At 35.5% G+C, this 24,941-nt stretch overlaps 4 protein-coding genes across 10 annotated transcripts; 2 read left to right on the top strand and 2 right to left on the bottom strand.

Annotated features, from left to right (window-relative positions):
* Positions 236-1,798, bottom strand: LOC18772340 (60S ribosomal protein L38). The gene is made up of 3 exons (XM_007207254.2): positions 1,671-1,798; positions 774-957; positions 236-539 (listed from the first exon to the last, which is right to left on the bottom strand). The coding sequence occupies exons 1-3, from the start codon at positions 1,671-1,673 to the stop codon at positions 517-519; spliced, it is 210 nt and encodes a 69-aa protein (XP_007207316.1). The 5' UTR covers positions 1,674-1,798; the 3' UTR covers positions 236-516.
* Positions 3,260-7,177, top strand: LOC18775273 (peptide chain release factor PrfB1, chloroplastic). Its single transcript, XM_007205290.2, has 7 exons — positions 3,260-3,599; positions 3,922-3,993; positions 4,385-4,605; positions 4,952-5,155; positions 5,951-6,166; positions 6,330-6,516; positions 6,653-7,177. The coding sequence occupies exons 1-7, from the start codon at positions 3,434-3,436 to the stop codon at positions 6,955-6,957; spliced, it is 1,371 nt and encodes a 456-aa protein (XP_007205352.2). The 5' UTR covers positions 3,260-3,433; the 3' UTR covers positions 6,958-7,177.
* On the top strand, positions 9,515-20,299 carry LOC18772497 (endoribonuclease Dicer homolog 2). Of its 5 annotated transcripts, none has more exons than XM_020567134.1 (24): positions 9,515-9,724; positions 9,924-9,955; positions 10,153-10,242; positions 10,537-10,714; positions 11,041-11,154; positions 11,668-11,802; positions 12,050-12,134; positions 12,239-12,303; positions 13,295-13,435; positions 13,783-13,911; positions 13,995-14,124; positions 14,226-14,325; positions 14,555-14,750; positions 14,837-14,997; positions 15,216-15,434; positions 15,540-15,751; positions 15,871-16,145; positions 16,238-16,659; positions 16,841-16,944; positions 17,496-17,692; positions 18,104-18,313; positions 18,519-18,929; positions 19,333-19,611; positions 19,787-20,128. In XM_020567134.1, exons 3-24 carry the CDS (start codon positions 10,157-10,159, stop codon positions 20,126-20,128), a joined length of 4,191 nt encoding a protein of 1,396 aa, XP_020422723.1. In that variant the 5' UTR covers positions 9,515-9,724; positions 9,924-9,955; positions 10,153-10,156. The 5 variants fall into 5 exon arrangements, with proteins under 5 accessions (XP_020422723.1, XP_020422720.1, XP_020422719.1 ...); XM_020567131.1 differs by having other exon boundaries at positions 9,836-9,955; XM_020567130.1 differs by having other exon boundaries at positions 9,803-9,955.
* On the bottom strand, positions 20,574-24,826 carry LOC18773056 (dehydrogenase/reductase SDR family member 7). 3 transcript variants are annotated; one of them, XM_007205468.2, is made up of 12 exons: positions 24,613-24,826; positions 24,418-24,473; positions 24,255-24,288; positions 23,656-23,754; positions 23,416-23,564; positions 23,116-23,154; positions 22,856-22,948; positions 22,390-22,488; positions 21,896-21,997; positions 21,654-21,737; positions 21,147-21,212; positions 20,574-20,932 (listed from the first exon to the last, which is right to left on the bottom strand). In XM_007205468.2, exons 1-12 carry the CDS (start codon positions 24,692-24,694, stop codon positions 20,846-20,848), a joined length of 990 nt encoding a protein of 329 aa, XP_007205530.1. In that variant the 5' UTR covers positions 24,695-24,826; the 3' UTR covers positions 20,574-20,845. The 3 variants fall into 3 exon arrangements, with proteins under 3 accessions (XP_007205530.1, XP_020422724.1, XP_020422725.1); XM_020567135.1 differs by lacking the exon at positions 22,856-22,948 and having other exon boundaries at positions 20,634-20,932; XM_020567136.1 differs by lacking the exons at positions 22,856-22,948; positions 23,116-23,154 and having other exon boundaries at positions 20,634-20,932.

Genomic DNA, 24,941 nt, shown 5'->3' with positions numbered 1-24,941 from the left:
ATTTAATTCCTGATAGATTGATAGATACGGAACTTTTATCACTCAACTTTCATTGGATTGGACTGGACTTGCTATTTATGTCGCTATTTATGTTTTAACAAGTTAACCTCTCGACTCTCGTAATGCTTTTTTTTTTTTATCACCCAACTATTAAGCCTATTTGGAATTGCTTCTGAAAAAGCTAAAAACACTTTTTAACAACTAAAATTACTTCTAACAGTGTTTAGCAGAAAAATTTAAAAGTACTTATTGCTTCTTGATTTTATTTATGAAAATTCAAGATTTTTATAATGAACACGCTTATGAGCCGAAGTACTTCCTAGAGAAGCAGTCTCAAACGAGACCCAAGTGCTAAATTTCAAACAAGGTATCCATAAATAAACCACTAAAATAAAACTTAAGTCCACACATAAACCCCAAATACCAGGGCATGAATCCATAAATTCTTCAAAATTCCCAACAAAAAACAAATCCATTGCATTCCTTAGATTCTGTCAAGCTACTCAAATCTCTTCTTCACAGGTCCTGCACGCTCAAACCTACAAATACAAAATTATAGCAAACTAGTTGTTAGTTATACAAGTGAGCCTTAAAAACAAACAAAAAAAAACAAAAAGAAAGAAAGAAAGTCCCTTGATTCTTCCATTACTGGAATATTAAAACAATAGGAACCACATGTGTGCATGCTTTCTCATACACCTAAATTCACAGAGATGACCATATGCGAGTTGCAAATCATAATAAATGACACAACTGAAAACGAAATGCTATACCTGGAGGAAGGGATTGCTTCAACTTGTCGGCCTTCTCCGAATCAAACACGCAAAGAGTGTAAAGGTACTTGGAGCATCGAACCTTAAACTTGACAGCATCTTTGCTCCTCTTGATTTTGACAGAGCGTGCATCCTTCCTCCTTGCAGTTAGAAGGAAATCCTTAATCTCGTGGATTTGCTTCGGCTGTTAGTACAGAGACAGAGTACATACATTAACATTCTCAAATTTAAAACCAACAAGGCTTGTATGTTCGCATGTTTTAACATCTACCATCCATCACTTGACACAGCTATACCAGATTATTAGTGTGTCAATTACTTCTTCTTCTTTTTCTTTTCATGAGGATTAAATCCATATTGCCAGAAAGATACAAGAACAATGGGTGGGACACCAGGAAAAAACATTATACAAACCATGGTCAGACATGCTTCAAATGAAACACACAACATGCTGTTCATTTTCCAGAATCGTAACTGTATGAACCACTGCTTTTGTATTCAGCTCCAACACACAAAATCATTGAGGCCCATTCTAAATTGGAACCAAATACTAAACCTTTTAAAATAATTTTGATCTTTAGTTTTTAACTTAAATATCTATCATGTCCTCCACAAATCAAAATTGAAATTGGTCAATATACACCCAAATCATCGGGAAACAAGAATTAGCTATAAATCAGCTGCATGGTATATATATGCAATTCAAAGTACTTCCTTTAGCTATCATCAAACATATACGAAAGCTGTAAGCTCACACAAATGATACTAATATTCTAAATCTCCATTCAACTTTTTTCTCAAATTTACTGAGAAACCGAAACCTTACATAACACCTTGACTAAGAGAAAGGGTGAATTCAGTGAAAAGCAAAGTGCAACAAACTAAAAGAAAACGTACCATTTTGCTTCCTGTTTGATCTCGAGGCTGCGGCTTCTCTCAATGACCTGAAGGCGGAGTTGGATATCGAGACGAGTTGGATATAGAACGCTAAAACCCTAATTTTAAAACTTTTTATTACCGATTTTGTCCTTATAGCTTTGATGCGTTGTCGAAAGAGGGTTGATGGGTATGGAGCTCCGAAGCCCATTTTTACATTTTTTTTATTAGTTTTGGGCTTCCCAGACCCAAATATCTCTTCATTTGGATTCAGTAAAAATATTTCTTTCTTTTTTAAATTTAATATTGGACATATAGTAATTTTATATTTTAGAAAAGTGATTCTATGGACACCAAAACGTTGTGATTAGACACACTCAGGCATACATTTTACTATAAAAATGAGAGTTATTCCAATTCTCTCACATGAGATGATTACTATAAAAGTATAAAATCACATTCAACTTATGTAAAGTCTAGTCTATGTTAGAGAGTTAGCATAATTTTCAAGTATCTTACTTTATATTTTCTCTAAACACCCTACCAAGTTTACTAAACAATCTAAACTACTTCGAAGAATCATCAATTTTATTTCTTAAAATGTTAAAGATTATATATTTTTTATTTAAAATAATTTTTATAAATAAATTTAAATTAAAAAAAAAAAAAAGGGAATGAGGAAGATGAGGAGGAGGAGGCGGCCGCCACTCCCTCCCCTTTCACGTTGGAACTCCGCTACACTAATTGCCTACTATCTCATCCTTTTTATATTTATTTGTTTTATCTCATTTTTTCCTCTCTCATATTAGAACTTACCTCATTTTGCCCATCGAGAATGCCCCTATTTTTGAACTCTATAAACTCTCTCTCATCCGAACATCCGTTACATCATCATTATTTTTCTATCTTTCAATTCTTTGAAGGTTCACATTTAACATTCAAAAGTGATATAATAATATGAGCTAGCTAAGATTAGTTATTGCTTAACGTGGATTTTATAAGCATTATGTAGTTTCCTAAATAAATAACAAATTGAATTAGTATTAAATTTTAATACAATCAAGTGTTGTGTTCACTTCTTAATATGATTATGAAGTCTTATACACATATATGACTGTCTATCATCAATTTGATAAGATTTAGTGATGAAGTGAAATTTGTCAACAAGATCTAGTCCAATGAGAAAAATGGCATTGATTTTAGGTTTAAATCGTAATGACACATTATTTGTGTGTGAGAAACCCTTTTCCCCTTGTGATACTTGTATTTTTTTTTTAAAAAAGAGATGAAATGAAACATTTTATAGCTTGCAATATAAAGGCTCGTTTTGTGAGTGATTCTCGTAAGGCCAGAATCACTTTTTGGGAGAAGCACCTTTCACGTACTTCTTCATATAACTATTTAAGTGATTTTAAGCGATTATGGAAAAAATTATATAAAAAGTGATTCTCCATATAAGTAAAGTTGCTTTTTCATAAAATCACTAAAATAATTAAATGAAGAAGTAATTATTAGTCTATCCGGAAATGTCACGACTATAACACACGATTACTTGCATAATATGGTTAGATTTTCCCCTTAACCCGTGGGTACTCGATACAAACCCAAACACCACACAACGCTAGTAGGACGACTTTCTTTGTTATCCATAGCAGACAAACATTTCTACAGTTTTTATTTATTTATTTAATACGAATTTTGGTTTGTCTGTTTTTTTTTTTTCCTCCAGGATTCGAACTTCTATCAGCCATTCCCTAATCAAAGTTGAAGCCGAAGCCACAGCGATGGAGGCTCATCTGAGACCTCTCTGCAGCCCAACAGCCATCTTATGCCCCAAGCCTCCAAATAGCAAACTACCACAGTTACTACAAAGGCCCACTTCGTATACTTCTCGTTTTTGGTACACTGTCTCTACAAAGCTTTCAAGCTATTGTCGATTTCCTCCTACTGGTGCGTTAGTTTGAGCTTTTCAGTTTACGTACTTGTCTTGTGTTAATCGGTTTTGCTTTCTCTGTGTTTCCATTTGGAGCTTTATGGTGGAACTTATGCGAGAGTATATTGCGTTTGTTCTATTTTTCTATTTTGTGAGTGTGTGAGATTATATGTGCCCACAGGAGCTTCATTGGTTTTATGTATTTCATTACTTTCCTTGCTGGGTTTTCATTGGTTTATCCATATGATTATAATGGTTATTGTAGAAAATTCTGATTCTTCAAATTTTCAATTTCGGGTTGTTCAAGTTGTTTTACAGTTGATGTTTGATTTGACTCAGTTTTACTTGCGACACCGGAGAGTCAAGTAAGCACGGGGCTCAACACCGACACAAGAGAATGGGCAATGCAAGGTCTGTTTGGAGAATTTAAGCTTGATATTGAATTAAAGCATGCTTGAGCAATGGGAGGTTAATCTCCTTTTCTCGTCGGTTGACAATGCCTAAATGCCCTGAACTCTCTCTCTCTGTGGGTACACTTGGTTTTGAGTATTGAAAATCAAGGAACGTGGTGTTTATTTGGCATACTTATTCTGTCTGCATATTTTGTAGCATGAATTTCGTACTTAAAGTTGCAGTGTTGTCTTACAATTTAAGCAAGATGCTGTATATCATGCATATGCTGTTATTTATTTTCCTTTAAACGCAAACTGTGGCTTGCAATCAGGAGTTTGGTGTAAGGACGTTACTACTTGCATCTACACATCAATCATACAATGTCATAATTTCATCTTATCTCTCACAGATTTTTATTTCTTAAGAAGAGATGTTGAAACCACGGCGGAACGTGTTAAAGAGATAAGAGACTCTGCCTGTCTGCAACAGTTAGAACAAGAAGTTGCAGATTTGGAGTTGAAAGCAGCTGATAGCTCCTTTTGGGATGACCGAGCTAAAGCTCAAGAAAACCTTTCGGCCCTGACTGATGTTAAAGACAGGATAAGATTGCTGAATGAGTTCAAATCACAGGTCAGTGCACAAATTTCGTTAAATTTCATTTAGAATATTGTTTTCGCATCAAATTTTTTTTTTTTTGGTTTGCCATGGCGTCATGGTTGTTTTTCAGGATAATAGGAGTATGCTTGAAGTGTGATATGACGATAATTATTTATGAAGTGTTTTAATATGATGACATTTTATAGTATTTTGGTGACATTTTATAGTAATGCTCTCTTGCCAGACAGTACAACATCAGACTATCTAGTAGGAGATCATTACTAATTTACTCTACATATATTTACCCATTTGCAGATATTGAATATTAGAAAGTGACCTCCTCTTAAATTGCATTGTGGATAAAATACATTGGATGCAGGTTGAAGATGCAGAAACAATAGTCAAGCTAACTGAAGAGATGGACTCTGTAGATAATGGACTTCTTGAAGAGGCTGCCAGTATCATCAAGGAATTGAACAAGGGACTGGATCAGTTTGAGTTAACTCAACTTCTTTCTGGGCCTTATGACAAAGAAGGTGCTGTCATCTTTATTACAGCTGGTGCTGGAGGAACTGATGCACAGGTAATTAGAATAATAAAAAGTAAGAGCAACAAGTTCTTTGGGTTATATTACTTTAATGGAAATGTTACATTCTGCGAGATGCATATATAGGTGGTGAGTTTACCATTTCGACCAAGAATATTGCATTGTTCATGAATGAAATTCTTTCAGAAATATAAAAGGCAGCTATCTGGTTCATAGTTGACCAGAAGCAGTTTACCCCAGTATGTTACTACCGCTGAGAAGTTAAGCTATTTTCAGCAATGACTGAATTGGCATCCACTATTCATTTCTTTGGCTGGACTTCTGCTTAGTCCTTTGATGGTGGTGGTAAAGTTAGAGGAAGTTCATTTTCATATGGTTACAGGCCATGTCCCCATGTTAATGTTTAGCCTTGATAGTGCCACACTAGTTCCGTTTCTATCAAAACCAAAATTTAACTCCCATAGGATCTTTCTTGTATTCCTCTTTAGGGCTTTAATGAAATCTAAAGCACCATTAGGTGCTTTGTGGTTTTTTTTTTCCTTCCAATTTACTAAGGGTTCCATTCTGTTAGCCGATTATTTTTTCTGAGTAGTCATTATCTGATTTTTATGTGAATATCCTGACCACTGAAAGAACTTAACACATGAGAAGTATATAAGGTAAAAGTCTCAACACATTAGATATAGCCCAAAAATTGATGGATCAACCATGTGCGTATTTTTACGATCATGTGTTATTTATAAGTTATAACATGTCCAGGTTAGTTCACAAAACTTTTCTCAGTCATATGCTTATATTTTTCTTGTAAACCTTTGATAATTCTCAGTGCAGGATTGGGCTGAAATGTTACTCAGGATGTATGTGAGGTGGGGAGAAAAGCAGAGATACAAGACACGAGTAGTTGAGAAGTCCCAAGGAGAGGAAGCTGGAATTAAGTCAGCGACAATTGAAGTTGAAGGTCGTTATGCTTATGGGTATTTGTCTGGGGAGAAAGGAACACACCGCATTGTGAGGCAGTCCCCTTTTAATGCCAAAGGTCTTCGCCAGGTATCTATCTTGTAAACTATAAATTATTAAACATATAATGCTAGAGGTCTTTGCCAGGTGTATATTCACACACATACATTCGAAGGTGTGTGGGGTTTTAAGGGAGGGGGGTGGAGTTGCCACATATATCCTATTGTATGTTCTAACTTGAAGTTACGTGCAGACAAGCTTCTCTGGTATTGACGTCATGCCTCTTCTACCTGAAGAGTCGTTGAAAGTTGATTTACCTGAAGAGGACCTGGAAATAAGTTTTTCAAGGGCAGGCGGGAAAGGAGGGCAGAATGTGAACAAAGTTGAAAGCGCTGTCCGGATTACTCACATTCCCACTGGTGTTACTGTTCGCTGCACAGGTTCTCTTAGCCCCATAGTTTGTTTTTAGTTTTCACCATTAACCATCCACTTGTTCAGTTATTAACTTTGTTTTATAGTTCATCTGATTGAAAACACAACCACATGACCTCTATTTCTTCTTTGACTACAATGCAGAAGAGAGATCTCAGCTTGCAAACAAAATAAAGGCTCTAAGCAGGTTGAAAGCGAAGCTGTTAGTGATAGCTGAGGAGCAAAGGGCATCAGAGATTAAGCAAATACGAGGAGATGTAGTGAAGGCAGAATGGGGCCAACAAATAAGAAATTATGTGTTCCATCCGTATAAACTGGTGAAGGATGTAAGGACAGGATACGAGACGTCGGATATCACTTGTGTAATGGATGGTGATTTAGAGCCTTACATTAAAGCTTACCTCAAACACAAATACAGTATGAAGGTGACTGCTGCAGGTGTAGTGTAGGTGTAGGTACTCCAACTCCTACTAGCTAATTATGAAAATTCAGCATATAAGATTTGGGTTGGCACATCACATGCTTTGAATTGTATTGTATAATTGAATCTTGTGTTGGATCCGGAGGAGGTCGACAATGTGGTCTTGTAAATTTACCCACCATTTAAGAAATAGTTGCGTGCTTCTGAAAGCCCATTGAATTCAAAAGATATGTTGTACCTTTCTTTTACATTGGGTCTTGGTTGTGTGTGTTGTTGGGGGTGGGGTGGTAAAATGAACAGTGTTGGACTACAAACAAACCACAAGAAATAACACAACTGTGCGTCTGGACGAGGGAAATAAATTTGGGATTTTGACAAATTTCAGAATTTCTAAATTGACATGAACCAATTTTCGTGTTTGGATAAATAAAAAACATAGAAATTTAGAAATTCCAAGTGGGAAAAAATATAGAATTTGGAGATCATAAATCCCAATTTTAAATTCGATCTAAAATTCGTAATTTCTAAAATCCCAAGAGAGATTGAGTTTTTAAAAAAGACAACTTTACAAATAAAGGTTAAATTTTGTGTTTTAAATCCATCACTCAAACAAGAAACTTTACAAATCCTAAAATATTAATTTCCATCATTTTAAATTCCGTCATTTATGAAATCCTTTGTACTTTTTTGAGGACGTTTTCTATTGAGAGGAACGATAGCATACTAAATTTACACACACTACATGAAAGATATGTCAGGGACAAATCAAGCATGAATAACACCAAGAAGGAAAATCAAAATCATTACGGAACCAAAAGCATAAGAATGCTTTCTTGTGAAGTATAAAGTAACAAACAACAAAAAGATATCACTCGAACAAAATTTCAAAGCCTCTTCTCTTGGGTAAGTAATACCAATATCATCAATTGCTGCAAATTAAAAATTCATGGTGATTGGAGCTGCGCTGTGCATCATATTTATCGTGAGATGAATACTGCTGTGGATGCCTTGGCTGCAAAGAGTGCTGATTTGGTCCCTGGCATTCATACTTTTGATCTGCCTCCGACATTTCTTATTGACACCCTGGCTGCTGATGCCAATGGCACTCCAGACCTCGCCTTCTCCTTTCGTAATCTCTCTGTTGCTGGGCTTTTGCCCCTCCTACTACCAAAAAAAAAAAGAAAAGGTAAGAGCAAGAAGAGGTCTTGACGAGTGACAATTTGTAATTTCAAAGCAACTTATTATTATACGTACATGATACACGCATGTATAATAATAAGTCGCAGAAATTAGTCGTATGGTACGTCGGATTGTATTGATTAATTTCCGTCGAATAATATTAATTTGTTCTGGAGAGTATTGATTGTTTATCCATAATATTATAAGGCGTTTGGTGTTGTTTCGAATAAATAGTCTGACTAAGTTATATTGTGTTTGGTGCTGTACCAGATAACATCGAATCATACTATTTTTTTACAAAAAATTCTTTGATAATTTAAGTGGAAATATAAACAATATAATTTGCATATATATAATTAAGAAAAAAAAGAGAAAATATTGAAGCCCAACAAAAGAAGGCAATAAGAGAATCAATAGCCAGCAGTATCAACATGGAAATAACCAGAAGACAAACCAACAAAGAACCAAAAGTAAAAAAAAAAAAAAAATATATATATATATAGCGGCATGTATTGTTCTAATCGCTAACTTGGGATGATAATTTGATTATTGAGTTAGATACCTGGAGAAGATGAATATATAAAGAAAAAGTCTCATGTATTGTTCCAATACAGCAAGAAAAAAAAAAGGTCAAAGAGGAAAAACTCATAACGTAATTTCCACAAAGATTTAATAATAAAAAATATATATAAAGAAAGAAAAAGAGAGAAGAAACATACTGGGGGAAGAGAGAGAGATAGATACCAGGAGAAGAGTGAAGAGAATAACATTGGAGAAGATAGCAGAGAAGAACCTTAGGGAGAAGAAGATGAAAATAGCGTTGTTGGATTTTTCACGTGAACGTATGTGTTCTTTTTTCTTAGCTGTATAATTAAGCGTGTATTATCTAAACAGGGGTGTGTGAGTTGTATTAGTTAGTCATGTAAGGAGAGTGGCCAGTTTGGCATTGCTGTACTGTGAAAATAATCGTTATCAGATTTGCTGTGAGAGAAATCAGTTGTAAGATAAAACAGTTTGACATTTGGTAAACTTTTTGTTAAAAATGTTGTTGGTACTGATTGCCGCATAATCAGAAAATAATTCCCTCATAATCATTAAATCCATCGCCTCTTCAAAATTGATTCCCTAATCAAAAAATGAAAGCACCTCATTAACTGCTTTCCCTTTAGTTTTCTTTCACATCAATTTTTAACAATAAGTAATTTTCTCATAGTTTACCAAACGGGTTGAGCTTCTCAATTTTTTTTAAAAATCACTTATCACCCGAAATAAACAATGCCAAACAAGCACTAAAAACCCAACCTATTTAAAATAGTCAAATAATTAAATAGTATAAATTGACACAAAAAACTTTACATGTATTCATAGTATAATACGGTGTAACAAAATGACACACATCATACATTACCCTTCTTCATTCCAGAGACCAGGGGAGGGACCTACAAAGTCCTTCCCTTCCCCAAGAAGGGAGAGAATTTAGGAAGGAAGAAGGAAAGAACCCAAGGAACTTTTTCGCTCTCTCTCTCTCTCTCTCTCTCTCTCTCTCTAACTTTATATTTGAATGAGGATGAAGTTACAGGAGGGAAAGGGGCTGCTTCCTCAGTAAGTTGTCGAAGGTAGGCGACTTAGCATCATCACGGACTCTTCCCTCTTCACTTTATTAAATTCTGATGTAATCAATCCCCCTCCCCCAGAAATCTCATACAGATACTTTGCTTTCCTTCCAGTCCCTCAGAATCAGCTTCTTCTTCTTTATTTACATTTCCAACACAACACAACACACACTCTCATACTCAACTCTTACATCATTCTCAGCCTCTGCTTGGATCACTTTCTGTGAGTGTGAGGTGAGTGCCTGAGCCTCCCTTCTTCTGCCATGGCTTTGGCCTTGGCCTTAGCCTTTCCTACATTGCTGTTTCTTTTCAATTTCTTTTTTTTTTTTTTGGCTTTTCATTTATGTTTTAGTTACTCTTAAGTGTCCGTGAGATACAGAGAAAGTGAGAGTCTCTAAACAAATGCCTTTTTTTTTTTTTTGGAATTTCAGTGAAATGATGTCGGCAGAAGCTACGGAACCAGTTGACATGGAGATGGACGGAATCCAACTATCTGCTGATCCTCTCCCATTCGCCAGAAGGTTGATTTTTATTTTTTCCTCTTTTTGTTTTCATTGTTTGGTTGGTGAGAAAAATGAAGGAAAAGGAGTAGGATGAGGAGAATGGATGCTTTCTTTATTCGTTAAGAAATTAAAATTTCATTCAATTCATATATAGATTGTGGTTGCCCTCAGTTTGCTTCTTGATTTTTGGTTAATCAGGAAGGAAACCAAAAGAATGAGTTTTCTTTCAAAAGGAAGGGTTAATGAATTATGAGTCCTGCATTTTTTATTTTCCTTCAATTTTAAAATTTCTATATTTCTGATTGCTTACAGTTACCAGCTAGAAGCATTAGAGGCAGCAATTAAGCAGAACACAATAGTGTTCTTGGAGACTGGCTCTGGAAAGACTCTGATTGCCATCATGCTTCTCCGGAGCTATGCATATATGCTTCGCAAGCCTTCTCCATTCGTTGCCGTCTTCTTGGTTCCTCAAGTTGTCTTGGTCAAACAAGTATGCAATTTCCAACTCTGTGTCCCTCTGTGCGTGTGTGTGTTTTGGGCACTCACACCTGATATTTATAAGATAGATATTGTCATATTTATGCAAGTATTCTGCAAATTGTTGATATCGCTTTTGGCATTTTTCACTAAGAGCTGAACATTGAAAAATGTACTTGTTCTACGGTAGTTATTTTAGACTAAAGTAAAGAATCTCTACATTTCCTATTCCTGATATATCACGGATAATAGATTTTTGGGATCCTTAGATATATCTGCGAAAGGCTTAAAGCTAAGGTTCTACATTCCTCTTATTCTTGCTGTGTCTTACAATATTAGCAAGCTGAAGCCTTGAAAATGCACACTGACTTGAAAGTGGGAATGTATTGGGGAGACATGGGAGTTGACTTCTGGGAAGCTGATATGTGGAAGCAACAAATAGAAAAATATGAGGTGGGAGTTTTGACTTTTTTTTTTCATACGTATATAACATATATTTGCAAATGTCTTATGTTATTTTTATCTTAGAAGCTGCCATATTTACTCAGCTCATTTGGACATATCATGTGATTTAGTTTTGAACATCATGTTTTTGGCTGCTTTGATTTGTTTCATATTTTTTGGTTTTCAAATTGTGTTATTTGATAACTGTTTGATGACCAAAACCCATCTGATGTTTTCTAAAAGGAATATAGCAGTCAAAAAAATCTTTTAAAAATGGCTTGAACCTGTTTCTTAAATGTCTGAAATGCCTGATAAAAAACAGCCAATGACAGTTACTGTGAAGCAGTTGGTAAACAAGCTTCCCAAAATTACCAAGAGACATGATCAGTGCTTCAAATTTTCAGTTTTTCCTCTGTCAAACGGGTGTTTAGTATTTTCACGGATCAAGAGTAGAGAATTGTGTGATATTTGTTAACATATGCCAAACAATATGTTCTTTAACTTTCAGCTTTATAACTGTAGGTGCTCGTGATGACTCCTGCAATACTGCTTAGTAATTTGAGGCATAGCTTCTTCAAACTAAGCATGATAAAGGTTTTGATTCTCGATGAATGCCATCATGCGAGGGGTAACCACCCGTATGCTTGCATAATGAAGGTGAGCTGTCTATCATTTATTTGTTAACTTTTTGTTCATTGCCAAAATATTTATAATATCGTCATGGGAAACCTGCTTGAACATTGATTAGTTCTTAGTAATTTGTTCTGTGGCAATGTGACGTCACACTAGCAATGCAAAAAACTAACTGAAAGTTAATGTTTCCTATTTGTGTTGATTCTTCTTCATGATATTGTTGCGTTTACAGTGCATGCTTTAATGCTTGAAGGATTTGGCTGATGTGCAGGACTTCTTTCATCGTCAACTACATTCTGATGCAGCTGAACTTCCAAGAATATTTGGAATGACTGCTTCCCCCATAAAGTCAAAAGGTATATTGCCTTGAAAGTATTTTATATAATTTATATCTACTATATTATTAAATGCTTATCCTTTTTATTCTGTTTTTCACGAATATATATATTTTTGGATATAGGTGGAAAGTCAGAGTCATTCTATTGGAAAATAATTGATGAACTTGAGGCCCTGATGAATTCAAAGGTTGATTCTGTTCATTTGAGGAAAATCTCTCACGTTTCCCCTCCTATTTTCCTTCTTCCTCACCTCCTTTTGGTTCTTCAAAGCTTTTAGTGACAATGGTAGACTAAAAAACTTTACATAGTATCAAGGTAAGAGATCCTAAATTTGGATTCATGCAATTGCAACCTCCTAATATATGTATAATTATGGGACCCTGTGGTGGTGGAGAGAGGTCCATATGTTAGAGAAGTGCTAGAATGTGGAACAGTTAGCGGCCCATTTCTAAAAGCTCAAGCTTTTGAGAGTAGTGGTAAACCAACAAAACCCGTTAGTGCTTATATGTTTGACTTGAAAGGTAACATTACAGGGTCTATAATTGACAAACCGTTTTAGTTCTACCTTTGAATTACTTTAGCATTGTATTAGGGTTACCAAATATAGTTGATTCCTCAAAGGAGAACTCTAGACTCTATTTCTCTGGTCCTATTAAAGATAAAAAAAACCTTTTCTTTTGTTGATGTCTAGGATGTTTAAAAATATACTTATAGCCATCCGCCATGTCCAAGTTGAATCTATTTGTTGTCATGTTGCTGCCATGGTATTAAGCGTATGGTACTTTCCCTTTTGGTGCTAGGGAGTTGTATGCATATGTTTATTGAACAAAAACTTAATCTAATATTGGTTTCTTCATCTCTCATTTTATGTGATTTACAAAGGGAAAGTCCTTGGAACCTTTTTACGTTTGTTTGGATGTGCCTAGAGCACATGAATGTTCTGAACCATGTATTTGTTAGAAAATGTTGTATTTATTTAGTCATTTTACCATGGTTCGTTGTAGACATTTTTCTTGTTCCTTCTTCAGCTTTCTTCATACATGAATTTTTACTTTCCATAGCAGAATTGCTTTACAGTAGTCTCTTCTTCATTATTTGTGGCTTTAATCTATCATTTCTTCAACATGTTTAAGATCACTAACCCTTTTCTTTCCTCCGCTTTTTGTTGATGGTTCAAGGTGTATACATGTGTTAGTGAATCTGTGCTTGCTGAGTTTATACCACATTCGATTCCAAAGTTTAAATATTACAGGCACAAGGAGATTCCATATGCCTTGTATGCACATATAACAAACCAGTTGAAGAATTTGAAAGAAAAGGTGTGTATTTTTAATGCAAAACTAGAATTGTTTTTTCCCAGTATGATGCATGTAAAAAGGGAAATGCATAGAGGTAGAGGATCATCTGACGATTTCTTAGCACTGAGAAATAGCTTTTTTGGGGCTGAAATTTTGTGCAAACCTCTGTAATTCAAAACTTGAATGAATATTCATGCTGTACTTTCTTCTTTTCTTTCGCTTGGAGGTTAAGGAGTGTAATGTTCGTGTCTTTGTGATTGTTTTTTAAAGGCATATATTCTTATTTAATCATATATTCTTACTTTTTAATTTGCAAAGCGCTAGAATGTTTCTCTGATATCATTGACAATTGTTTTACTGCTTTCCAGCATGAACTGTCGCTAAAAAGTTTGGATCTCAGTCAATCTACATCGGAATCCATAAGCAGAAAGATGATGAAGTTTTTTTCAGCTTTAACTTTTTGTTTGGATGAACTTGGTGTTTGGCTGGCTTCAAAGGTATTAATTATTATCCTTGGCTTTTCTTTTGCTGTCCTTGGAAATGGATAACAGAAATAATTGGATTTGCATTTGAGAAACAGGCTGCTTGGTCCTTTTCACACAAAGAAACTGACTTGTTTTCATGGGAGAAACTGGATGTGTTGGGTGATCAAATTGTTAGAAATTTTAGCTTCGAAGCCTACCAAGCATTTGCATCTTTTCTACCATCTGGTATGTCTATTTAAGCTCATTTAAGTACTTTTGTGATTTTGATTTGTCATTACTGCTTACATTGTTTCCTTCTTTCCTTTTCCTTTACGCCTTTCCTTTAGATCCAAAGTGGACTATTGCTGATGATGTTACATACGATTTGGATAAGGGCTTTCTAACTTCCAAAGTTGTCTGTCTCATCCAATTGCTTCTCGAATACAGGTTGACATGGCCTGAGTGACTTTTTATGTTTGTGAATAAATGTAGAATGGTTTGGAATTTTTTCAGATCTAGATGTGTTCCTCATTTGGAATGTACTTCTCAGTTTTTTTTCTTTGGGTAAATCAATTGCCACACTCTCAGATTTACTCACACACACATGTATATATAATGTTTAATTATAAAGTTACATTTTCCCTCATTTGAACTTTAGATGTACTGAATTTCTTAGGGGATTGACGGATTTGAGATGTATAATATTTGTGGAGAGGGTCATAACAGCTGTCGTCATTGAATCTCTATTGAGTAACTTTCTTCCTAAACACAATGACTGGAAGACAAAATATATTGCGGGAAATAACAGTGGGATGCAATCCCAAACCAGAAAAAAGCAGAACGAGATTGTTGAAGAATTTCGTAATGGCATGGTATGCTTACTTTTGTCCTTTCAGAATCACAGTATCATGTCTCTTACCAATTGCCATGTTTGATCTTGCAAATGTATATGTTTCAGGTAAACATCATTGTTGCAACATCGATTCTTGAAGAAGGTTTAGATGTTCAAAGCTGCAATTTGGTGATTAGATTTGATCCTTCTTCCACTGTTTGTAGTTTCATACAGTCTAGAGGTCGTGCAAGGATGCAAAACTCTGATTATGTATTAATGGTGAAAAGGTAATTGTTCTATTTGTATCATTTCATTTCCCATACGACCTCTCATATCTGTTTGTATGGGGCATGGATTTGAAAAGTCTCCCTGAAATTAATGTCTTCCCTAACTTTTCTCTTGGTGGCATTGTCGCGGCTTATGAAACTTGACAAGTTTGTCCAAGGAATTTCAGATTTTACTCTCTTATTTTGTGTACTTTGTCTAATCTTTTTGTTTTCTTCAGTGGCGATCGGAATACACATTCTCGACTACAAAATTATCTAGCAAGCGGAGATATAATGAGAAAAGAGTCCTTACTCCATTCTTCTCTTCCCTGCACATCTCTGGAAATCAATTTGCAGGATGATGACTTTTATCGTGTTGAAAGTACTGGAGCAAGCTTGACCCTTGGTTCCTCTATTCAGTTGATGTACTTCTATTGCTCACGGCTCCCTTCTGATGGGTTAGTTTAGTGGAACTGTGGAACACTCTATACTTTAATGCTGCTAAGTATTCCATTCATGAATTTTTTTCATATGATTTTTTAATTTCTTACACTCTTTTTCAGATATTTTAAACCTGCTCCAAGGTGGGATAAGGAGACCTGCACTCTGCATCTTCCCAAGAGTTGTCCAATACCTGATGTTCATGTAGAAGGGAATGTTAAAATTCTGAAGCAGATTGCATGCTTTGAAGCTTGTAAGCAACTTCACCAAATTGGCGCTTTAACAGATAATCTTGTTCCCGATATTGTTGAGGAAGAAGGCACACAGGAGCTTGGTAACCTCTCTAACCTTTATCTGCCTATGCTTTGATTGTGTCTTATACGTGTAACATTATTAGTTTGAAACACTCGCTGTTGCGTAAATTTATTTTTCTTCCATTTTTGTTGTGTGCAGGGTGTGAGCCTTATGATGATGTACAATCCAGTTATGTCCCAGTCGAACTGGTCAAGCCTTTTTGCTCAAATGATGCTAGTATATCGTATCATTGTTACTTAATTGAGTTGAATCAGAATTTTGGATATGATATTCCAGTTCATGATATTGTACTTGGTATGAGGAGTGAGCTTGATTGCGATATTGCAAATATGCATTTTGACTTAGAAGTTGGCAGAGGTACTTTAACTATGAACTTTAAATATGTTGGAGAGATTCATCTTAGTTCAGAGCAGGTAATGTTTTGTTTTTTCGTTACTTTTTAAGTATTATAAGATGCATAAGATAAATTAATGTGTTACCCTGTTTGTATGATTTTATTTGGTAGGTACTTCTTTGCAGAAAGTTCCAAATCACAATTTTCCGAATTCTAATGGATCACAATTTGAATAAGTTGGAAGAAGTTTTAGATGGACTTTGTTTGGGAGGACAAATTGGGGTTGATTATCTTTTGCTCCCAGGGACCAAAGTACCTCAGAGACCTCTGATAATTGATTGGAAATGCATTACATCTGTATTGTTTCCATGTGAAGAATATTCTAAGGATCATGTAGATTGTTCTCTACCGAATTGGATATATACCAAAAGCGGCGTCGTTTGTACTTGCATGATCCAGAATTCCTTGGTCTGTACTCCTCATAATGGTACCTTATATTGCATCACTGGTTTGTTGGGCGAGTTGAATGGAAACTCACTTCTTAGTCTTAGGGATGGCAGAGCCCTTACCTACAAGAAGTACTATGAAGAACGGTCTGTGTTTTTTTTTTTCCGTATCCCTTGTGTTTGCATGTCATTAATGAACCTGTGTTTCAAAAAAAGAAAAGAACTTAATGAAGTATGCAAAAAGAAAAGAACTTCATCAACTTTGAGTGTGTTTTATATAATAACCTAGCCATTTGTGAATAACTCTAGTATTTTTCCCTTATTGCAGGCATAGGATTAACTTGTGTTTTGATCAACAGTTGTTGCTGAAAGGGAGACGTGTTTTCCAGGTACAAAATTATCTTCAGAGGTGCAGACAACAGACAGAAAAAGGTATGATATTCTTACATATTTTGTGTTAGATTCTCATGGTAGATAAGAATGCCAAGTGTTTTGTAATACTAATTAGTCTTGTCTGTTATGTTTAGTTGTCCCCTCTGCTATTTTATCATTAGATTTAGGGGAAAAGGGAATGCATATGTTAGTTATTGCTTTGAAGGTTGTAATTGTTTTCTTTTTGTTTTATTCATTGTGTGAGTTATACAAATTTAAGGTTTGTCTTTATTTTATTTTATCACTTATTCAACTGAAAGTCAGTGGATTTTGAATGACTACAATCAGTGAATTTTTTTGGATATCTTTAACCATGCATTTTTGATTCTGTAAAGAGCACAAAATTCTTGCACTGTGACATGACATTTCAGTTATTAAACCAGAAGGCCATTTATGTGGCCAGCATACATGGTCTTTTCATAAGAATGAGGCAAAAGTTTGAAAATTGCTCAATGGTATCACTTAGGGCAATTTATTGTGTTTTGGATCCAGTTCTTGTTTCTCATGCTTAATTATTGTTATAATATACTTAATGTGTTTTTTCGTTGCAGAATCGAGTCATACATCTGTTGAGTTGCCGCCGGAACTTTGCTCTATTATTATGTCACCCATATCAGTCAGCACTTTATATTCATTCTCATTTATTCCGTCAATTATGCATCACCTGGAGGCTTTACTTCTTGCTGTCAACTTGAAAAAAATTGTTTTGGATAATTGCATGCAAAATATTATTATTCCAACGACTAAGGTAAATATACTACATTTTAAATAGTATTATGATACTTTGGTTTTTTATTTATTTTTAAAATGAAACATTTCTGAATCAAGAAGGCACTTTTCTATGCACACAAATCATTAAATGGGGTTACTTATGACGAGCCTTCCCTTGTCTTCTCTTTTACTTCTGCCTTTGTGTTTTCCTGTTATAAGACAAATTGATTATTGTTAGTGGTTCTACGAGTATAATGGAGCAAGGTTTGAGTAAAACATCTGAATAATAGATATTATATTAGTAAACATGTTGTAGTCTTTGTATCATTAAGGTCTTGGTATTTTGTCACTTGAATATGGAAGCTATATCAGTAAACATGTTGTAGTCTTTGTTTCTTAAACTCCTTATCCAGAAATTTTTGATTATTTTATTGATACGTATATGTAGGTCTTGGAAGCTATTACAACAAAAAAGTGCCAAGAGAAGTTCCATTTGGAATCCCTAGAGGCTCTTGGAGATTCATTTCTAAAATATGCTGCTAGTCATCAGCTCTTTAAAACCTATCAAACTAATCATGAAGGCCTTCTCAGTGTAAAGAAGGACAAGATAGTTTCTAATGCTGCCCTTTGCAAGCTTGGATGTGAACGCAAACTTCCGGTAACATTTATTTATTCTATTTTCTGTTCATGTTCTCAATTTTGTTACCCTCATTAGTTGTGCTCATAAAACTGTTATCAGGATAATGTAAGAACTTTTTTCACAGCTTCCTGACAACGAATTCATTTCCGCTTATAGGTTTTGTTGATTTTTAAATAAATCATTTTCTGTATTTATGATCGTTTGCCATTTTTTCATATTGTAGGGCTTTATACGTAACGAGTCTTTTGATCCAAAAAAGTGGATTATACCAGGAGATTATTCTGAAAGTCATTTACTAAATGAGGAGTTGCTTTCTAATGAAAGAAGAATTTACTTCAGGGAAAGAAGGAAGGTAAAAAGCAAGAGTGTTGCTGATGTTGTTGAGGCACTAATTGGTGCATTTCTTAGCACTGGTGGTGAAATAGCTGCCATGTATTTCATGAATTGGGTTGGTATAAAGGTTGATTCTGTCCATATACCATATGGTAGGCACTTCCAAGTGCAACCAGAGAAGCTTGTTAATGTCAGACATGTAGAGTCCCTATTAAATTACTCATTCCGTGATCCTTCTCTTCTAGTGGAAGCACTAACCCATGGTTCATACATGCTTCCTGAAATTCCAGGATGTTATCAGGTACATACAATGACGATGAAATTCATTCCATGCGTATCATGTATGCCAACTTCCTCGTATGTGATATGCTAACACACTAACGGTGCTTCTTTGCTTAAATTGATTTGATTTCTACTCTCATTCTCTTTTCCCTCTCCATCCCTCCTTCCCTCTCTCTCTCTCTTTCACTGACATGCATGAAAATACAAAATGTACTTTATTCCATTTCAATCTTTTGGGATTCCATCTGTTTGTTGCGCCATATTTTACATTATGGAAATTTGATGCCCTACGCAGCAGTTTTTTTGTGCTCATCCTTGCTTAAACATTTTTTTAAATCATAGGCCAAACATGACTATCTCATGATCTGTGATCTTTCAACGTATTATCTGTTCTTCTCAGAAGTATATTCTTTGTTGTGCAGCGGTTGGAATTTCTTGGGGATGCAGTGTTGGATCATCTAATTACTATTTATTTGTACAATAAATATCCTGGGATGTCACCTGGAATTTTAACTGATATGAGGTCTGCTTCTGTGAACAATGATTGTTATGCTCGTTCTGCTATAAAGGCTGGATTGCACAAGCACATCCTGCATGCTTCACACAAACTCCACAAGGATATAGTTTATACAATTGAAAACTTTGAGCGGTTATCAAGCGAATCAACTTTTGGATGGGAATCTGAGACATCCTTCCCCAAGGTTTGTCATTAATACTTACCATGCCCATACCCTCAATATGTTTCTCTGCTGCCCATACTATGTAATTTTATAAGAATAATCTAAGTGACAAATGTCAACAATTAATCCCCCTAGAAACAGGTACATGGAGATGTATGGGGTTTTCAGTAGATTTTTCCGTTGATGTTTGTAACAGGTACTTGGAGATGTTATCGAGTCTCTAGCAGGGGCAATTTTTGTTGATTCCGGATATGATAAGAAGATTGTCTTTCAAAGTATAAGTCCTCTCATACAGCCTTTGGTTACTCCTGAAACGATGAGGCTCCATCCTGTAAGAGAGTTGAATGAACATTGCCAAAAAATGCATTATAATTTGAAGAAACCCGTCAAGTCTTTCCAAAATAATGTGGCTACTGTTACAATAGAGGTCGAAGCTAATGGGTACACATACAAGCATTCATCAACGGCTTCTAACAAGAAGACAGCACTCAAATTAGCTTGCAAGGAAGTTTTGAGGTCCTTGAAAGAAAGTATTTAGGTTAGGATGTTCTCTAGCGTACATTACTTGCATAAACATAGCTTGCAAGAAAGTATTAGGAGGAATATTTTGTTTTACGGTATATTAGGATGAGAACCAGGTGTATGTAAGTTGTTGACATTTCTTATTCTCAGCCTTAATTAAGAACTTTTGGCCAACATAGGTAGCAGATATTTGCATTTATTAATTATTTTCTGAAGAAGTCTGCTTTGTTCATTTTATCGTCTTCACCATGGATGTGAACGGAATACGCAGGGGCTGAGATTGTAAAATATACGCTAGCTTACTAATTGACAAGCACATGTCCGAAGATACAAAAATACTTTCATTCTGTCCAGAAAGTTTATAAATTAAAATATGAAATCTGGATCGTATTAGCTTATTAGCTTTTGAATAAGTATGAAAGCGAGATAATTACTTGAAAAGTGTTTGCCCCACCACGGCCTTTCCAAGTAAAATTTTCGTGATTTTGAAAAGAAATGGCAGTTGGGATGGCAAACTGAAATAAACACAAAACAAATTGAGGGCTATGCATCTTTAAGATGTACTTATGATCGTACGTTTTAGGCTGTTTCCCCCCACATAGTTTCTCTCAGTTATCTTCAGGAAAGTTTGTCAACTAAACCATATAATTGGATATGTAAATACTATAAGTCGCATACAATCACTCTTCCTGATTGTTAACGCAATGAAAGATAGAGCTTCAAGTCAAAAGATTCATGATGCCTTCTTTTTCCCAAACAGTAAGCTAATTGAGTAGGTGTTGCCCTTCCGTGCAGCTGCTTCGACTCGATTCCCACCAATCTAGAAATCGTTTAAAACAACAGGTCCAAATTAGTGTTAGAAATGCAGGCAATGAGCAAAACAGAAAGGGCAACTCACAGTAAGTAAACCAGAGAGGAATTCCTAATCATGAAAGCAGCTAACATGCTTTTATTCCATGATGCTATACTTGGATGTATTTTTTAGCAAATTCAAGGTTCACCAAAAAACATTAATTTGACAGTACAGAAAATACCTTGTCCATGAGCCAATAACCAACAGTTGGCACGTATTGCACCAAGTACATTACAGTCAGCACAGGCTACAGTAGACAACAGAAAACAAATAAGCATAATTAGGATAATATAAAGATTAAGGACAACATGAGAAATAAGTTTCATATTTTACCAGACAGAAATCACAAAGGTGCCCATATGCTTAGACAATTCAGTAAAACAAAATCCACATAGCTAATTTGAAAAGTAAATCGAGAAATTAGACAATTGGTAATTATAAAGCTTAAAATATGTTATGTCTAATTAGATTTGAAGCATGACTTGTTTGACAAGAATAGACCACCTTTGTTAAATATACTATCTAGGAATGAGTGTGAAAATATGCTTAAAGGCCTTGCATTGATAGGTGGAACGGTAAAATGGTAATCCTAGGTTGTGGATGCTTTTCATCATCACCATCTAGGCCTAGCCCCAACTGTTCTCTTGGTAGCTGGACCTAGACAAAGAGGTACAACTGATGTCAATACCTGGTACGATATCCAAACTTCCTTCAGACAATGGGTGGCAGCAACTATCGTCAACTCTGCACACCTTTCTGATGACACACGCTTCTATTAAAACAGAAAGATAACAAAAAATGATTAAGAAGCATTTCAATGCAAGAGATTCAAATGATACCATGTCCCTAGCCCTCAAAGCCCTCTTGACAGCTCAATTAGGCAGCATAAAAGTAACAAATGAAAAGAAATGAGATGCGTAAGGAGTTAACCTCAGAAGAAGCTTTATTTTCTGAGCTTGCTGCTCCAGAACCAGTTGATGTTTCTATTGGCCCAGGACAAACAATGGTCACCCTGATTCCTTTCTGATAGAGCTGCACTCAAGAAATATGAACTAGTACCATTAGGTAAAAATGGAAAACTGAAATTGTATTTATGTTAACAGTTTCATTTTACTTTATAAACACACTACTACTCTTGTTGTCTTTAATTTTATATAAGCAAGCCTAGATACGACGGAGAACCTTGATCAGTGAGAACTGTAAAGATTTTCCACTTAAAAGACATTTACAACATTTTAAAGTTTCCCATCTTTACCATTCCATTTCTTTGCTCAAAATCCTGAACTACTGTCAAGTGTTTACTGTCACAACTGGTCCATTCTAAGGGACACATATTGCCTTTTAAACTTTTCATTAGCATAATAACCTATAGAAGTCATAAGCAAAGAAATGCATCATTAGACTGAAAGAGTTATAATTTTTACCTCGGAGCGCAATGTGTGAAAGTACCCATTTAATGCATGTTTAGAGGCAGAGTATACGGCCTGACCTGGTGCAGGTGTCTTTCCTGCAGCACTGCTCATCTGCACATAAACTTAAGAAAACAATAAAAGAGGCAACAAGGGTAAAGGACAAAAAAGGGAAAACAAACACAATATAGAGATGAAAAGAGAATATGCCTGGCAATTAGCAACAACAAAATTAAGCATCTAATGTACAGGAGTCACACGACAAATCCTATTAACCCATGTCTGGTTAGTCAACATAACTGCAGAGTCTTGGACATTTGACATAGTCATGTACACCAATCTATCTATTAGGAGAAAAAAGATCTATCTATTATGTGCCTCACAAAATTGCACGTCGTCCTTCATCCAATATATTATTTTCAATGTAATGAGTGGGTCTGGCAGAGAAGTACATAGTAACATAGTGTCATTTCCCACATACCACGACAAAATGTCCCTTCCCCCGCCTCAGCATGTAAGGTGCTAGTAACCGTGTAAGCATTATTGTCCCAAGAACATTGACATTGAATGTTGACTACTTGCAAGAAAGAGTAAACAGGATCACTTTTATTGATAATAAAAAAGAAGCATTTTTTTAAGTCAAAAAAGGAAGGGAACACAGGACCATTGACCCATAGGCGCCAGTAATTTTCTTAGAGAAATATCTAGCACAAAATGACCCAAGGACTCCACATATGATACCTTCAGACTCTCCTCAGTAACATCCAAAGCCGTAGTTTTCTGCCATAGAACCAAAAAAAAAAAAGTAGAATGGCATTATCTTAAAAACAATGCATTCTTAATTTGTCGGCTTATATACATAAAATCACATGCGACAGAAGTGAATTGGAAAGTCTTTGTTCAAATCATATGTACATGCCAGTGCAGTGGTGCTGATTTACTGTTGGGAAAGCCACTGGCTAACAAATCAGCAAGACTGTCAATTGATGTTTCAACAACTAACAATGTTTCGCACTCAAGAATTAGGAATTGCCTACTTACAGGACGCTCGATAGCTGCATTGTGGATCATAAAATCAACACCAGCATTAAGAAAGAATGACTCTGCTTTCTCTACAGCATCCCTGAGACAATCTTCACCAGATGCCAAATCCAATGGCAAAACCTTTACGCCATCAGGTGCATGTTTACCTGGAAAAGCTAACCAAATTAAGAGGGAGGAGAGGAGAGATGTATTTAAAAAATTAATGGTAGCTATCCAGCTTGCAGATAAAGAACAGACCAGTCAGTTGTTTCTTGACTCGCTCCAATTCAGCTTCATTACGTGCAGAAATAATGAGCTTAGCCCCCAAATTTGCAAGTTGCTTAGCAAGAACCTCCCCTTCACACCACCATTACAAGGGGAAAAGTGAGATAGTTTGTACATGGAAAATAACAATTGAAACATATTCGGTGAGAATGTTGCTTCAATATTTGGGCAGTTTTCACCAGATATAAACCACAGTAGAGATAAAAGAATCACCCCAAGCCATTCTGCTTATGATTATGAATATATAAGTAACATTACAACAATTTAAGATGCACTATCCAATGGAAAGTAGACGAATATACAGCTTTGATGTTACAACAACTGAACTTAAGTACGGAAGCATTGCCCATCTACTTGGATAACAACGATCATCATTATAATAATAGTAATGACAAAAACAGTGGTGATAATGAATGACAATGTCAATTATGAGACGTGTGACAGTCACAGTGACAATTATTGAGGCATCACAGAAAATTTCACAACATCAATGGACCCTAATCTGCATAAAATGAGATAGGAAAACGAATGAAAAATGAAATGGAAGAAAAAAAAGGTAAGCGAAAGTATACCAATTCCACGGCTAGCACCAGTTATCCAAACAACCTGAAACAATGTTCATAAAGAAAAAAAGAAAAAAAAACACATTTGAAGAAAAAGAAAAGAAAAAGGAAAAGAAACAAAGTTTGTAAAATTGATATGAAATCAGGATACAAGATATGGAAATGGGCTTACTTTATCTTCAATTTGGTCGCGCTTTACAGAGCGTTTGGACATCAAAGTAAAATCCCCTGCTTGCATAGAAATACACAAGGAAGGAAGTTAGAGCTTAGAGTTGAGGAACTAATATATGTTTTATGGTATAAATTTGATTGGAGAGAGAGATAGAGAGAGGGTTGAGAATGAATTCGGAAAGAAAAGAATGAATACCATCAGCTGTGGCAAATTTGATTGATAGAAAGAGGAAAAGAAGGAGAAACAAAGAAATGAAGACCACCAGCACCACCACCATCGCCTTCTTCACTTTGGAATTCTCTCAAACTCCTGTTTTGTTTCAGTTGGAAATTGGAATTAGCATCTCACTCTTCACTCGAAGGGCGGTAAATCGGTGGGATCAGCTCCTTTTCGACCCATACTTTTTCTTTTTATCGAAAAAGCCCACATTTTGACTTCACCGGGTTTATTTACAACCAACTTCGGGTCGGGTGTCCAACCAATTTTCTTTCTTTAAACGACGACGTTTGGTATCAACCAGAGCA

Source organism: Prunus persica, chromosome G6, assembly GCF_000346465.2.
Source record: "Prunus persica cultivar Lovell chromosome G6, Prunus_persica_NCBIv2, whole genome shotgun sequence".
NCBI lineage: Eukaryota > Viridiplantae > Streptophyta > Magnoliopsida > Rosales > Rosaceae > Prunus > Prunus persica.
The sequence above is the reverse complement of the archived record's forward strand: the minus strand, read 5'-3'. Positions and strand labels throughout refer to the sequence as shown.

Excerpts from the sequence above, each read along its gene's own strand:
- LOC18775273 (XM_007205290.2), top strand. The coding sequence starts at position 3,434 with ATGGAGGCTCATCTGAGACCTCTCTGCAGCCCAACAGCCATCTTATGC. Across the intron at positions 3,600-3,921 it reads TTGTCGATTTCCTCCTACTG|TTTTACTTGCGACACCGGAG; the intron begins GTGCGTTAGTTT and ends GATTTGACTCAG. Across the intron at positions 6,517-6,652 it reads TGTTACTGTTCGCTGCACAG|AAGAGAGATCTCAGCTTGCA; the intron begins GTTCTCTTAGCC and ends ACTACAATGCAG.
- LOC18773056 (XM_007205468.2), bottom strand. The coding sequence starts at position 24,694 with ATGGTGGTGGTGCTGGTGGTCTTCATTTCTTTGTTTCTCCTTCTTTTC. Across the intron at positions 21,738-21,895 it reads AAAATAAAGCTTCTTCTGAG|AAGCGTGTGTCATCAGAAAG; the intron begins GTTAACTCCTTA and ends CTGTTTTAATAG. Across the intron at positions 20,933-21,146 it reads GTTATTGGCTCATGGACAAG|ATTGGTGGGAATCGAGTCGA; the intron begins GTATTTTCTGTA and ends AACGATTTCTAG.
- LOC18772340 (XM_007207254.2), bottom strand. Across the intron at positions 540-773 it reads GAAGCAATCCCTTCCTCCAG|GTTTGAGCGTGCAGGACCTG; the intron begins GTATAGCATTTC and ends TTGTATTTGTAG.
- LOC18772497 (XM_020567129.1), top strand. The coding sequence starts at position 10,157 with ATGATGTCGGCAGAAGCTACGGAACCAGTTGACATGGAGATGGACGGA. Across the intron at positions 12,135-12,238 it reads TTCCCCCATAAAGTCAAAAG|GTGGAAAGTCAGAGTCATTC; the intron begins GTATATTGCCTT and ends TTTTGGATATAG. Across the intron at positions 19,612-19,786 it reads CTGAGACATCCTTCCCCAAG|GTACTTGGAGATGTTATCGA; the intron begins GTTTGTCATTAA and ends TGTTTGTAACAG.